General features: G+C 43.0%; 1 protein-coding gene across 5 annotated transcripts in view; it reads left to right on the forward strand.

Annotated features, from left to right (window-relative positions):
• LOC119143448 (amyloid beta precursor protein) overlaps positions 1-11,503 on the forward strand; it is a 229,077-nt gene extending 217,574 nt beyond the window's left edge. For all 5 annotated transcript variants that reach the window (XM_037377728.1, XM_037377730.1, XM_037377732.1 and 2 more), the window contains 2 exons: positions 1,762-1,908; positions 10,247-11,503. In XM_037377728.1, the coding sequence (XP_037233625.1) occupies positions 1,762-1,908; positions 10,247-10,348 (249 nt within the window). In that variant the 3' untranslated portion in view covers positions 10,349-11,503. The remainder of the gene's footprint in view (positions 1-1,761; positions 1,909-10,246) is intronic.
• The last annotated feature ends 1,741 nt before the right edge of the window (positions 11,504-13,244 follow it).

Here is a 13,244-nt window from a genome sequence, read left to right on the forward strand (position 1 = left end):
AGTGGGACCTTTCCATCTTATTAAAGTATTTTATGCCATACTTCTCACTGATAGGTACAAGCATTACTTAAAACTTAGTAAGCTGTCCTCTAGGTTATCTTTCCAATTGAGACTGAGCAAGGGGTCCAGTCTGGGAAAGTACTGGACTGATGACGTACAGGGCATTGGTTGTTTACCAAGTGCCATATCCTAGCCAATGCCCTTCTCCATTAGCTTTAATTCAAAAGCAATAAGCAGAAAATACTTTCACCTCCTGTGCCCTGGTAGGATTTACTGAAACAGTCTCCTTAGGATATCACTTTGAATTGAGCAGCACATTGCATTTTACACACAAACTTCTGAATTGGGCTGAAATTGCAGTTATTTTCTCCTTTATGTGGATGTTCACATTTTAACTGTACAGTAGGTTGACTTTCACGGCTTGGAGTGCTTAAGGCCTTCCTCTGTTGCACATGTATATTAGCTGGGGCATTTCACAGTGCTCCAAAATAGTATGGTAACAGAATTTCAGTCCTGGGCAGGTAAAATTGACAGAAGAAATTATTACTTCACATCAGCTTCTGCCAACACTGTCCATTGTGTGTACTTTCTAGTGAATTCTTAACCTTGTTCAAACACATTTCTTGCTTATGACTAGGAACAACATAAATATTTATACTGCATGCTTTAATACCTCTCTGAGGAAGATCGTGTTTCTTAAAGAGTGCAAATGTTATACAGCTCATTATAATTCTCAGCTGGTTTCCTGCTTCCCTCTCCATTTTTGTTAAATACTTGTCAAAGTATTTAGTCTTTCAGAGTGAGATAGTCTTAAAATTCTGTGAATGTAATTCATTCTCTAATCCTTTTTGCCCGTTTTGATTAAAAATAGTAATAATAAAAGCCTGCTATTGGCAAGCAGACAATAGGTTTGTAAAATATGCATAGATGTAAAATAATCCAGGATATTCCTTGAATACAAAACAGGACAGTTAAAACAATCACTCATCCGCTCCTGTTGCGAAAAGCCAATCTTATTAAATGCATAGTAAAAGCATCTTACTGTCCGCTCTTTTGCCTTATCAATACATATAATTCAAGCGGATCTTCTGTTTTTTACAGAACTTTTATCTAGATCTCACACGAGTATTGTCATGATCCTGTTATAGCTCATTCTCCCTTTACTCTGCAAAAGTATCTGAAGCATCCCGTGATGGTCACTTAAATTGGCACACTTGATTTTGCTAGACTCTTAGTCTCTTTGGTGTGAGAATTTTATCCCAGCTGGTTGTGTGCAAGTTTCATTGTCGTGCTACGGGTCTTCACCACTCTTTCATAGAAGAAATGTATCACAGTCCAAACAAGCTACGTAGATGTAGATTTATGAACACTTTCATCATTAGCATTCTAAAAATAAATATATGTGTATGCCCCCTCGTTAGTCCTCCACAAGCTTATCAGTCATTTTGCAATTAGTTTGACTCGATTACCCAAGAAAAAAAAAAAAAGCAGCTCCTGTCTTAAGACCTGTGTGAAGCAGAAACATGGAGGTGAGTCTTTCCCTTAGCCACAGGACTGCTACACCACAGGCAATACAGATTTCCCGAATTTCTCTTCTCCAGCTATGAGAGCTGGGGTGCAGCAATCCAGTTTTGAATAATTAGGATGACTGTTCGATTACTGATACTTCAGTAGGCTTTGTATTGCTGTGGCAGCTGGACAGGTTAGCCAAATATTCAGTGAGCTTTTTATTAGCCACCTTCCTTTATTTTTCTTTTGCAGGTGTTCTTTGCTGAAGATGTGGGTTCAAATAAAGGTGCCATCATTGGGCTAATGGTGGGAGGTGTTGTCATAGCAACAGTCATTGTCATTACTTTGGTGATGCTGAAGAAGAAGCAGTACACATCTATTCATCATGGGGTTGTGGAGGTAAGAAAAGACTACCAAGCACCACTGCTGTCACATGTACAACACAGTCAACACACTGCTCTGTAAATATATTTACAAACAAAGAAACCATATTTTTGGCTGGCCTAATGTTCAGAGTTGGAGTGGTTGCATCCAGTAGAGTGGAATCAAATTGCCTTATTTTGTAAATGCACACAGAATGTAAACCTTGTTAAGTTGGGTGTAAAACCACAAAAATCTCTCTGGAACCATTTCAAACCGATCACCTCATAATGTGAAAGTTCATTTTATAGGAAATTTAACAGCAGCCAATGAGCAGAGGGATTTATATGCTGCACAAGAGGAAAGATCTGGTTTTACTGTTGCTGGGAATTTATGCACACAGATTTCTTTATTTAGCTTGCAAATAGACATTTGAGGCCGGTCTTCTGCGGATTGTGCTGTACACAAGGATTTTCCCTATACAGATACTTTATTACTTTTTGTTCTCTAAACAAGATTTTCTTTTGCCACCAACAGCTTTTGATTTATGGCTAATCTGAAACTCATAGATTTGAGAAACAAATAATACATGACACTCTTATATTGGATTTTCAAGATGAAAACCATTGCCCCTTCCCAATCTACCAAGTTAATTTGTAGTCAGTTTACAGTAACTTAAAATACCTCATCTGTTGCTTGGATTTAAGACAAGATCTCTGTAAGCAGAAAAACTTAAATTATGAGAACTGGAAGGGTGTTCGTGTAACTCTCTTCTCCCCCCACGTGTATTGATACCTAGTTTGTTGTGTGAGTGTCTGGTTTGGGGATAGAATCATGGAATGGTTTGGGTTGGAAGAGACTTAAAGATCATCTAGTTCTAACCCCCCCCTGCCATGTGCAGAGACACCTGCCACCAGACCATGTTGCTCAAAGCCCCATCCAGCCTGGCCTTGAACACTTCCAGGGACAGGGCACCCACAGCTTCTCTGGGCAACCTGTTCCAGTGTCTCACCACCTGCACTGTAAAGACTTTCTACCCAATAGCTAATCTAAATCTACCCTCTTGCAGGTTACAACCAATAGCCCTTGTCCTAACGCTGCATGCCCTTGTAAAAAGCCCCTCTCCAGCTTTCCTGTAGGCCCCCTTTAGGTACCAGAAGGCTGCTGTAAGGTCTCCCCAGAGCCTTCTCTTCTCTAGGCTGAACAACCCCAACTCTTTCAGCCTGTCTTCACAGGAGAGGTGCCCCAGCCCTCTGATCATCTTTGTGGCCCTCCTCTGGACTTACGCTATCAGGTCCATGCCCTTCTTCTGTTGGGGGCCCCAGAGCTGAACACAGTACTGCAGGTGGGGTCTCATGAAAGCAGAGTAGTACAGGGCAGAATCACCTCCCTCAACCTGCTGGCCACTCTTCTTTTGATGCAACCCAGGACATGGTTGGCTTTCTGGGCTCAAGCGCACATTGCCAGGTCATGTTGAGCTTCTTGTCAACCAACACCCCAATTCTTTCTCCTCAGGGCTGCACTCAGTCCATTCTCTGCCCTGCCTGTATTTGTGCTTGAAATTATCCCAATAGTACTTGTATTAGCAAGGACTTGAAACACTTACATGTTTTTGCCTTCCAAAACTGGTATTTCACATTATTGATTGAAACTAAGTGTTGTTCAAGTCCATGGTTTATGTTGGTTTCACCTTGAGTCAAATGGACCTTGCTTTGGTCTTGCTGGAGATGTACATACTTTCTGATGCATGTATTCCACTGTCTGGGGCAGTGAAGAGTCTTAAAAATATTTGAGTAAGTGTTTGTCTTAAGCCTGTGCTTGTCCATCCCTGCGTCCATGCTGTGGTTGCCCATGTGGTCTGAAACTTTCCAAAGAGACATGATCAGAAGAACACCAACTGTTTGGGGTGAGCCTTGAGCAAGACAGCAAGCTGTGCAGAATTTTGAATGGAGAGGCAGAAAAGAGTAAGCGAGAATCTCAGCTTTAACGTTCCATATGGAAGTTTCCAGCCCATTTTGTAGAAAATTGAATCAGGTTTTAGTTTTAAACCACCAAGCTGATAGCTGCTGCCAACAGTTGTGCAACCTGAGGTGCTCCTTTGGCTGGGTTTAGCGACAACAGAGTAGGGCAGGAGGCTTGCTAGGCCAAAGCCCCAAGTCAGACATTGGATGTGGACGTACCACTGTTGCAGTACGACTTTAAAGTTTCAGGTGGACTTTGCCTGATAGAATGACATGGCAAAATTATTCCCGGATTCCTGTGAGCTTTCCTCAGTTGAGAGTGAACTTGGAAATGTTGGACTAGAAATAGCATGCACAAGCTGAACGAGTAATTCATGTCAAAATGACAGCATCACTTAGGGAATAAAAGATTTTACAGATAATGCCATAAAGCTATAGCATGTGGATGTACCAAGAATATTAGTCGATTTATAGTACAGCAGTGTAGATGGTGTTGCCTTGTAGATTTGCTGCATTGTGTCTGGCATTGGCAGGCAAGATTCCTTATTCTGCCAGACTTGCTCAGTGGTCTTGGCAGACTGCATAGCCTCACTGAGCTTCTTGCCTGCAAGAAAGGCATGACATCTATTTCTGTCTTAGGTTGGTGAAAATTTTGTACCACGCACTTTGGGGGGTGGCAGAGGGGAACACCCAAAGATCCATATACAATTGATGTTTTAACAGTAAAATGTCTTCAAAACTAGGTTGTTCCATTCCGAAGAAGATTACTTTATTTAGCAACAGTGCACCTTTAGCATGCTGTGCACAAAAAGCACGAAAGAGCAAAACCACTTGATGTAAAAATAACTGTACATCAACTCTGCGTTGGCAGAGTATATTTTAACAAAGCATGCAACCCGTATGTTGCGTGTCAGAAGTTGCCATGAGAATTCAACTCTCTGGTAATGGATGCAAGATTACAAAACAGGTCCTGTTCCACCTGTATTCTTATCTTCAAAAAGTACTTTTTCTCATTTCACTATGATTTCTTTAACAAAAGATGTTATTAAAAATCCTGTTAGCCTTTTTTGAAGCTCTGAGGAGAAATATAGAAGTGTCAGAATAATTTTCTCTGAAGTCTGAGAATAAAAACATTTCAAAGTGGTTCAGCCTCCTCAGAAAAAGGACTTCCAACAGTTAAGTAAATAAATGACTGAATGGCTGAAAGTTACTTATTGTATGTGCATACAGGAGCTGCAACAAACATTTTGGAGGTACTTTTTGCTGGTGCACCCACCCCAGCTGTCTGCAGGAGGTTACTTCCTCCATAGAAGTAGGTGGCAAAAGAGAAGTTCTCACCTCTCCTGTACTCTGGACAACAGCTGACTGTCTCAACTTGTTCTCTTTGAGGATCTTCTTTTTGAATCATAGAATTATAGAATCATTTAGGTTGGAAAGGACCTCTAATATTACAAGTCCACCACTAAACAATGTCCCTAAGGACCACATTTACATCTTTTAAATACCTCCAGGCACGGTGACTCCACCAGTTGTCGGTCAGCCTGTTCCAGGGTGTTCTGCTACAGAGACAAGCACCTCCAGCAAGACCGCGGAGGGGGAGAGGTGACAGCAGGAGGGCTCACAGCAGCAGCAGATTGCATACTGCAGTCCAACTCTCAAAGTCTGATCTGCAGTTGTATATTAGGCAGCATCCATTTACCATCATTTAAACAACAATGTTGTGTTCAGTGCATCTCTGAGGGCTGCCAGCACCTCCTGTCTGGGTTTTGATCTGCCCCATGTGTGTAGAGGCAGTACATGAATTTTTCTGCAGCGTTACCATCTTCCTGACTCCACATCAGGGTTTTCTGCATGAAAGATCCGTAGGATGGAGTAGAAGGGGATAGATGGACAACCACTCTCAAAAGAGGTTATCTACCTGACCAAGCTGTTTTCTCAAGAGACATCACATCAAACAGAGTGTCGAGGCTGATTCTCAGCAGCGCCAGAGTACCCACACTTCTTACATGCTGTGTTCAACTTAGGCCACCTCCATAATGGGTGCAAAAAGCTTCTTAAAATGGTAAATGGCTTTAGGGATTTACTGACAAGGAGATAATCGGGTTCAAGGCATGTTGTTTGGCAGAGCAATACCTAGGGCAGAGGTTATAAGGAATGTGAGGAAGAGTTTGGCAGTCGAAATGGGTAAAAGTGAGTAGAAGAGAAGACATTCAGGATGAGTGATAGTGCACGTAGGTTGGCAGTGAGATGGATTATCCTGCAGCAGACAGCTACAGGAAGGAGAAGTACTAGCACTAGTCATTTTAAAGGCTAAAGGGGAAATGTATTTAAAAAATTGACTAAGACTGCAAGTAGGAGCCTCGATAAATCCCTTTCATCTATAAATGCCATATTTCAGAGGTTATTGGACTTTCACTATAAAAGAGTTTTATCAAAGTGAGACTTTTTAATATGGAATATTGTGCAAGGGTGTTAAAAAATCAGTCTGATTTTACTGTCTCTCCTCGTATTTTTTTCCTAATCTCTTTCTCCACCCTTATTTTCTTCTAAGTTTCTCTAGTTTCTCATCAGTTCTTTAGTCTCTTCTGCCTTGCATTTTCTTTGATTCTTCTCTATTTATGTTGTTCTATTACCCTGTTTCTTTCCCACGAGCAACTTATGCTGTGTGCTTACCACATCTTCTAGTCCTGAATAAGAAGTGCTGAGTGGGAGGCTTAAGCTAAAACAGGTGACAGGGTTCACCACAGTGTTATTTAGAGCTTAAATATGAAGAAGTACAGCGCAGGTTCTGGCCTGCCCCTCCTTTGCATCCCAGCCTAGTGCGGGGGGGGGGGGGGGGGAGCCTTCTAGAAAAGAAGGTGCTCTCAAGCATGTATTGATACACAGAGATCCCTGATCACTTAATCCCAGAGCTTCATACTGCACTTCAATTTCATGCTAGAAGAGAACGTGTCGGTGGGTTTAGTTGTGAACTGTGAGGCTCTCACTTCTTGATTTGGAGAAGCACTTGGATACTCCAGTAGCAGGAGCCAGGGATGACTTGATGCTACAGCAGCCCCTTCAAGAATGCAAGGAAGGGTGGCTTTTCCTCTGCACTTGGTTTCTATTGTTATTTTCTCTAAGTGTTGAAAAGGCTATGGGGACATTTGCAGTTTTCCCTGCTTTGTTCCTCTCTTCCTTTCACAGCCCTGTTAGTGACAACTTTAGCAGCAGATGGCATGCAGCAATATCGTCACGATGGAAGTAGTTAATGCTGTTAAATTGGCATGGTCCTCAGGACGACAGGGATTAGGCCTTTCACATGTTTGTACAAAACCTCTATGGAATAGATTTGTTAGGCCCTATTGTGGTTATACTGATGACATAGATCGAACAGCTCTACCTATCAGCAATAACAGCAAGGAATTGCCAGAAGCTGATTCACTGCATATGGATGTAGATGGTGTATCCTTGTGGAGGGAGAAGTTGGCAACCCTTGGGGAAAGGACAGGGAAAGCAGCAGGAAGCGACCCAGCCCCTGGAGATGGTTGCAGAGTTGTTAGTTGCTGTGGGTTGTGGCAGCTCAATCACTGCCTCCTGCCCAGCCCCACCACTGCCCTCTCTGCTGGGCATAGGTGAGACCTGAGCAGCAGGCACCCACAACGCTCTTAAAATGCAAGCACACAGTTGTATGCTGGCTGCTGAGCAGTCATTGGGCAGAAATGTCCTGGGGATTTGGGTGCAGAGGTTGAAGAGGAGACGGGCTGTGAAATTCCCAGGGGTTCTTTTGTCCTTGATGGATCAAAATGACTGTTGACAGCCAAGCTGAGCACTCACTGCTTGCATGGGCTGGCCAGAGAAAGCTTGCATCCTCTGGAAAAAAAGTTTCTTTTGTCACTTTTGGAGAGGGAGGGGGGGCAGGGAAAGAAAACCACTAAGTCCTTCCTCTCTTCGCCCCCCCCCCCCCCTTCTAAAACTGGAAAGAGCAGCTTAGAGCAAGAGCGACCTCTCTCTAAACATGATGTCACTGCCTAAGAGCTTGTAACGTGAAGAAATTGCAGAAGGTTGGGTTTGTTGCGTAAGAGAATTATTCCATGCAAATGCAACTTTAAAAAAAATAGAGAAAGCCTTTGAGTGGTTGTATTTTAACAGAAAAAAAAGGCCAAGTTATATTGCGAAATCAGAAACACAGGGCAGCACCGTGTCAGCTCAACCCAGTGGTCCTTTCTGCCTGGCTTCCAGCTCCCTGCCGGCAGGAGTCAAGGGCTTGCTGGAAGGCTCAGGACTCCCAGATACAGAGAGTTTCACAATAACTTACTTGCAAGCAAAAGCAATATGTGACCCTTAAAAGTTGGGTACTTCACAAAAATGTTTAATTATTGTGTAAGAATAAGAGATTTGATGGAAGTGCTGATTGAAAATGCAGTTGGAGAGTTGGAAGGTGAAGAAGGAGGTTTAGAAGGGGCACAGATCTGAAAATGGATCAGATTTGGGGTTAGCAGTTCATCTGAGCAGTCCAATACATGTGCCACACACAGAACCAATTCTTCTCTTAAGTAACAAATAAAAGAACATCAAGACAGAAGATGGCTCTGAGAGGAACCATTTTCTGGTGGCACTGTGGGAGAGGTGGTACTGTGATAGAACCTACCGCAGTAAAAGAATGGCTGCAAAAATAGCAGCCTGCATTTGTCCCAAGCATGGAAAAACATACCTTTAATCTTTCTCCAGAGTATCAGGTAGCAACTTACCAGAGGTCATAGTCTGTCCTCACTAAGCTATTTCCAGCTTTGTAGAGTAGATTTAAAATTAGTTTCAGACATACGTACTTCTCGTTGCTTTTTTATTAAAAGGTTAGAGTAAGTTAGCCTGCTATATAAGGCTTCTTGAGACAATACACTTTCCATTATTCAAAAGGCTATTTCTATGCTAGAAGTAAATTGATGTTTTTCCTAAAGGTCAGTAGTTACAGGAATCCACAGAAAAATGTTCATACCTAATACTTTGTTGTAGAGTTTTAGGCACCTTCCTGATTTCAAATTTTTGACAATGTAAAATTTACTTTTTACCTTCTAAGAGCTGTCAAAGACTAGAGATATCAGATAGCAAATTAAATACCTGACGAGCAGGCTTTCTTAGCTTTGTTTTCATAGATGGCTAGCAAGACAGCCAGGGTACAGTAGGTTTTGAACACACAACAGCTATTGAGCTGATACAGTAGAGGTAAAATACCTAATTAATGTTTAGAGACTGTTCTTGCCCACTCTGATCTGATGGAGTTTCATATTACTGTAATGTTCGATGAAGGAAGAAAATAATTTGTGGAGTCACAGGTATTCAATGGAGAGGTCTTGACCGAGCTGTCTTTATGCCTGTCTTCCAAGTAATGAAGAAAGGTCAATTTTTGTTAAGCAGAAATAATTAAACCAGTGCAGACACATCAAGCTATTTGTCACTAAACTGAACCAAACTCTACCTTGGAGCCAGAAAGGTTCTGTTTCTGTGAGTGCAATGGGATTTTTTGCTCACCTTGTGCCTGGCTACTCTGACATTTCCTTACTACCCTCATTTTATTTTTTCCAGTTAATTTTTCTTGGTTTTGAGACCACAGCACCTGCAACAGATCTGAGAGCACAGTATAGACAGAAGGCAGCCTCAAGCCACTTCCTTCAGCTTTTTAGTGAGGTTTTTCTTTTCTTCCGAGATCCAGTTGATCCCAAGTATAGGTACCTAACTATGTCCTAGGGGAGGGAAACCTAATAATGGGAGACTAGTGGGGAGATGCAAAATACATCCACTTCTTTAGTTTGTTGAGTTGCGTGATTCCTGAGCCAGCCAACATAAACAAAAGCTGGTACTGCTAAGTTTGGTCAGCTGGTTTTGAAGTCCTGCAGTAAAAAAAATGAGTTGCAGAGTTACTCCTGTTGCCTTATCTTCTCCTGCATATTACTCTGCCCAAAAATGAATTCTGACTGTCCAAGCTGGAAGGCCCGTCTCTTGCAGGTTGCTCTTTAAAACTGTTCACTGGCTTCTCATGTATTGCTGGGTGCAGTGCCGTCTATTGATCTTGTTCACGTGGCCACCCTCAGTCCTGCGTAACTTGGAGAGCAGTTTTCAGAGACTGTTGTCTCTTCAGACAAAGTGAGAGCCTCCCGGGAGCCAGGTTTAATACTCTGTTTAGTGGAGAAGTATCCCTATCACTTCCCAGCCACCTTTACTTTAGACTTTCTTAGGAGATTTTGACTGGGCTTACTTTCCCTGCTTCATTAAAAGAAGAAAAGGGGGGTGGTCCAGGGAAGAACCTATCAAAGAAATTGTCTTGTGTTTCATGGGAAGAGGAGGGTACAGAGTATGTTGGATGGCTGTGAAGTGGGCAAAAGTGGGGTATGTGGTGAGTTAACCAAGAATTTGACTCTGGTTTTTCCATCCCACAACAGGTGGATGCTGCAGTGACACCAGAGGAGCGCCACCTTTCCAAGATGCAGCAAAATGGCTATGAAAATCCCACCTACAAGTTCTTTGAACAAATGCAGAACTAGGACACCACAGCAGCCTCATGAGTTGGACAGCAGAATGATTGCTTCACTGCCCATCGGTGTTCAGTTATAGAATAATGTGGAAAGAAAGAAAAACACTCTGTTTTATTATTTACTCATTCTCGCCTTTTGACAGCTGTGCTGTAACACAAGTAGATGCCTGAACTTGAATTAATAAAATCAGTAATGTATTTTCTCTCTCTTTCTCTTTACATTTCAGTCTTTACACTACATTATTAATGAATGTTTTTTGTGTACTGTAAAGAGGTTAGCTGTATTTAACTAGTGCATGGATAGATTCTCTTTCCTAATTATTTATCATGTAGCTCCTTAGCCAGTTGTATATTATTCTTGTGATTTGTGACAAAAATTAAGTCCTAATTGAAATATGCTTTAAGAATTGATGGGGGATGCTTTCCGTGTCTGTGGGGTTTAGCTGCTTCTCTTTGCTGAGCATTTTTTTCTGATCACTATGCATTTTAAAGTAAAACAACATTTTTTAAAAAGTATTCCAGATGAGTTATTGAAATTCTTTTCCTCTGCAGCTGCATTTTATTGTACAGATTGTTGCTCCTGCTGTATTAGTGACGTAGAAATCATGGGAATACACATTCGTTTCTTTGTGCCTGTTTTATGTGCACACTTTAGGCATTGAAAGGTAAACTTTATTTTCTTTTCCATGTATCTTTTTGATCTTTAAAAAAAATATTAAAAAGAATCCCTGTTAATTGTGAGCACTTCTTGGGGGGGGGGGAAGTGCCTGCTGGTTGAAAATTAACGGGGATCCTCTGCAGGATGATTGTACAGAACCATTGCTTATGAATTGATAGCTTTCTACACTGTGTTACATAAATAAATTAAGAAAAAAACGTTTGGGCAAGAGTTTTCTTTGAAGCCAGAAAAGAGATTTCTGAAAGCCACTTGAACAGAAAACATGGATGTTCACACTGAGAGAGGGGTTGGGAAGGGATTTTCCAACAAGGATAATGGCACTTGCAGTCAGACCAGAGCAGAAGGAAGGCGGCAGTGAGACAGGACGGGGAGTGAGGGGCACAGACTTTGGCACATCTGCCCTTCTAAGATGTCATCTCTTTTTCTTTTCCTTTCTTTCAGTTTGTATAATAGTGTTTTAATGTAAATAAATACATTCCTGGAGGACCCCTGTTGTAGTGGTGTGTTTCTGTGCCAGCCAGCTGCCCTCACTCGCACAGAGAAGCGCAGCGTGAATGACTAACCTCCCACCTCGCCATCCATCCCCAGGAGCAACTTGCTGGCAAGCTCTTCCCTTGCCCCCCCGGCTCTGCCGCTGTCAGCTCCCTGGCAGGATCAGTGCCTTGCAACGTGCCTCGTAGGTGAACACAAGAAGGAGCCTCCCAGGCTGCAAGACCGTCCAGCCTGGTACTGTGGTGTGACAGCAGATGCCCAGGAAGGGCAAAACAGCAACACCGGTATTTTTTTCCCAAAAGCTGCAGGAAGAGGGCAAAGCCATTGGTGAGCCGTGCTACATAAACCCCAGCCGGGCACCTTCCGCCCATTGCTGGCTGGAAGCCCAGCTGAGAGCTTTCTTCAGCCGCAGGTCCTGCAGGGGCACACCTGCCGCACAGGGAAAGCACAGTAACCCACGCCACAGGGCTCACCTGCCGAGAGAGGTGAGTCCGCAGTGGCTGAGTGGACGCGGTGATCTTCAAGATGGCCTCTGTACCCAGCTCACAGCAGGGACCTCTCAGGTTGAGCATGGAGATCAGTTGATGCAGTTCCAGGCTGGGTTATGGAGCAAAACTGGAGGTGCACGTTGTGTGAAAAGGAAAGGTAATTACAGTTTCTGTACAGCAAAAGCATTAGATAAAGCGGGACTGAGGAATGGGACCTAGGAGTAGAATAAAGGCAGCAAGATCTATCCAGGGAAAGCCTCTTGTTAACCTGGTTTGCCTGCAAGCCATGGCAGCCTCTTCTGCAGCATTGCCTGCAGCTTTTGTCTCCACAGCAAGAGGAAGCACAGCTGCGGTGGGACTGCACAGCTCAGGTGAGTGGGTGAGTCACTCCAGACCTCAACTAAGAGAAGACAGTTTCCAGCCCTGTTGCACTGACTCATCCTTCCCCATCCATGACCTTCCACAAAACCTCACCTGTTCAGCCAGTTCACCTGCTGGCCTAGGACAGCCGTGCTGGTCAGGTGGTGAAGGATGTTCCTTCAGCGAGGGGACGGCCAGGGCAGGTAGTTTGACAAGCTGGAATTGTCAAGATGGACTGTTTGGTCAGAATAATGAGTGATAGTGGGCAGAGGCCTTCGAGCCCCAAATTGCTCCAAAACAACCAAATTTTTTTTCTTTTACAAATACTTAGGATTAGGCTCCTGCCTGTGTAGGTCTTGTTATTTAGGTCACAAGATAACCCCTAGAAAGGAATACATAAAACTCTTCTATGCGCATGTTCAGTATCATAGAAGAAGATCCCACATCAGGGGGAAGGCAGGACGTAATCCAATTTATCACAGTCTCATTAAAGGAGCATTATCAAAATTCCTTTTAGGAGAAGCTGGAGTAATCCGTAAAGTACGGAGGGCCACTGGCCTTTAGAGCAAATCCCATTTATAATAACGTAATCCCATGCAATCCCAGTTATAGAAAAATGCAATTGCTTTGAACAGTAATTCCCAGTCAAGCTTCCTGGTGTGGGGTTATTTGTCCAGCGAGACACAATGGTGTTGCTCTTACTACTCGTGGATGAACTGTTAATTAATCACTCAGTTTTATGCACTGATTATGTGATCAGTTTTTACGATTCTCTCCACACAGGCACACTCATAAAAGACAGGCAATAAATGCACACCATGACATGCATGCAAAGCACAGGAGGTGAACAAAGTTCCTGAAACTTCTCAAGAGGAGTTCTCCCATGG

This window comes from Falco rusticolus, chromosome 2 (genome assembly GCF_015220075.1).
Source record: "Falco rusticolus isolate bFalRus1 chromosome 2, bFalRus1.pri, whole genome shotgun sequence".
Classification (NCBI taxonomy): Eukaryota; Metazoa; Chordata; class Aves; order Falconiformes; family Falconidae; genus Falco; species Falco rusticolus.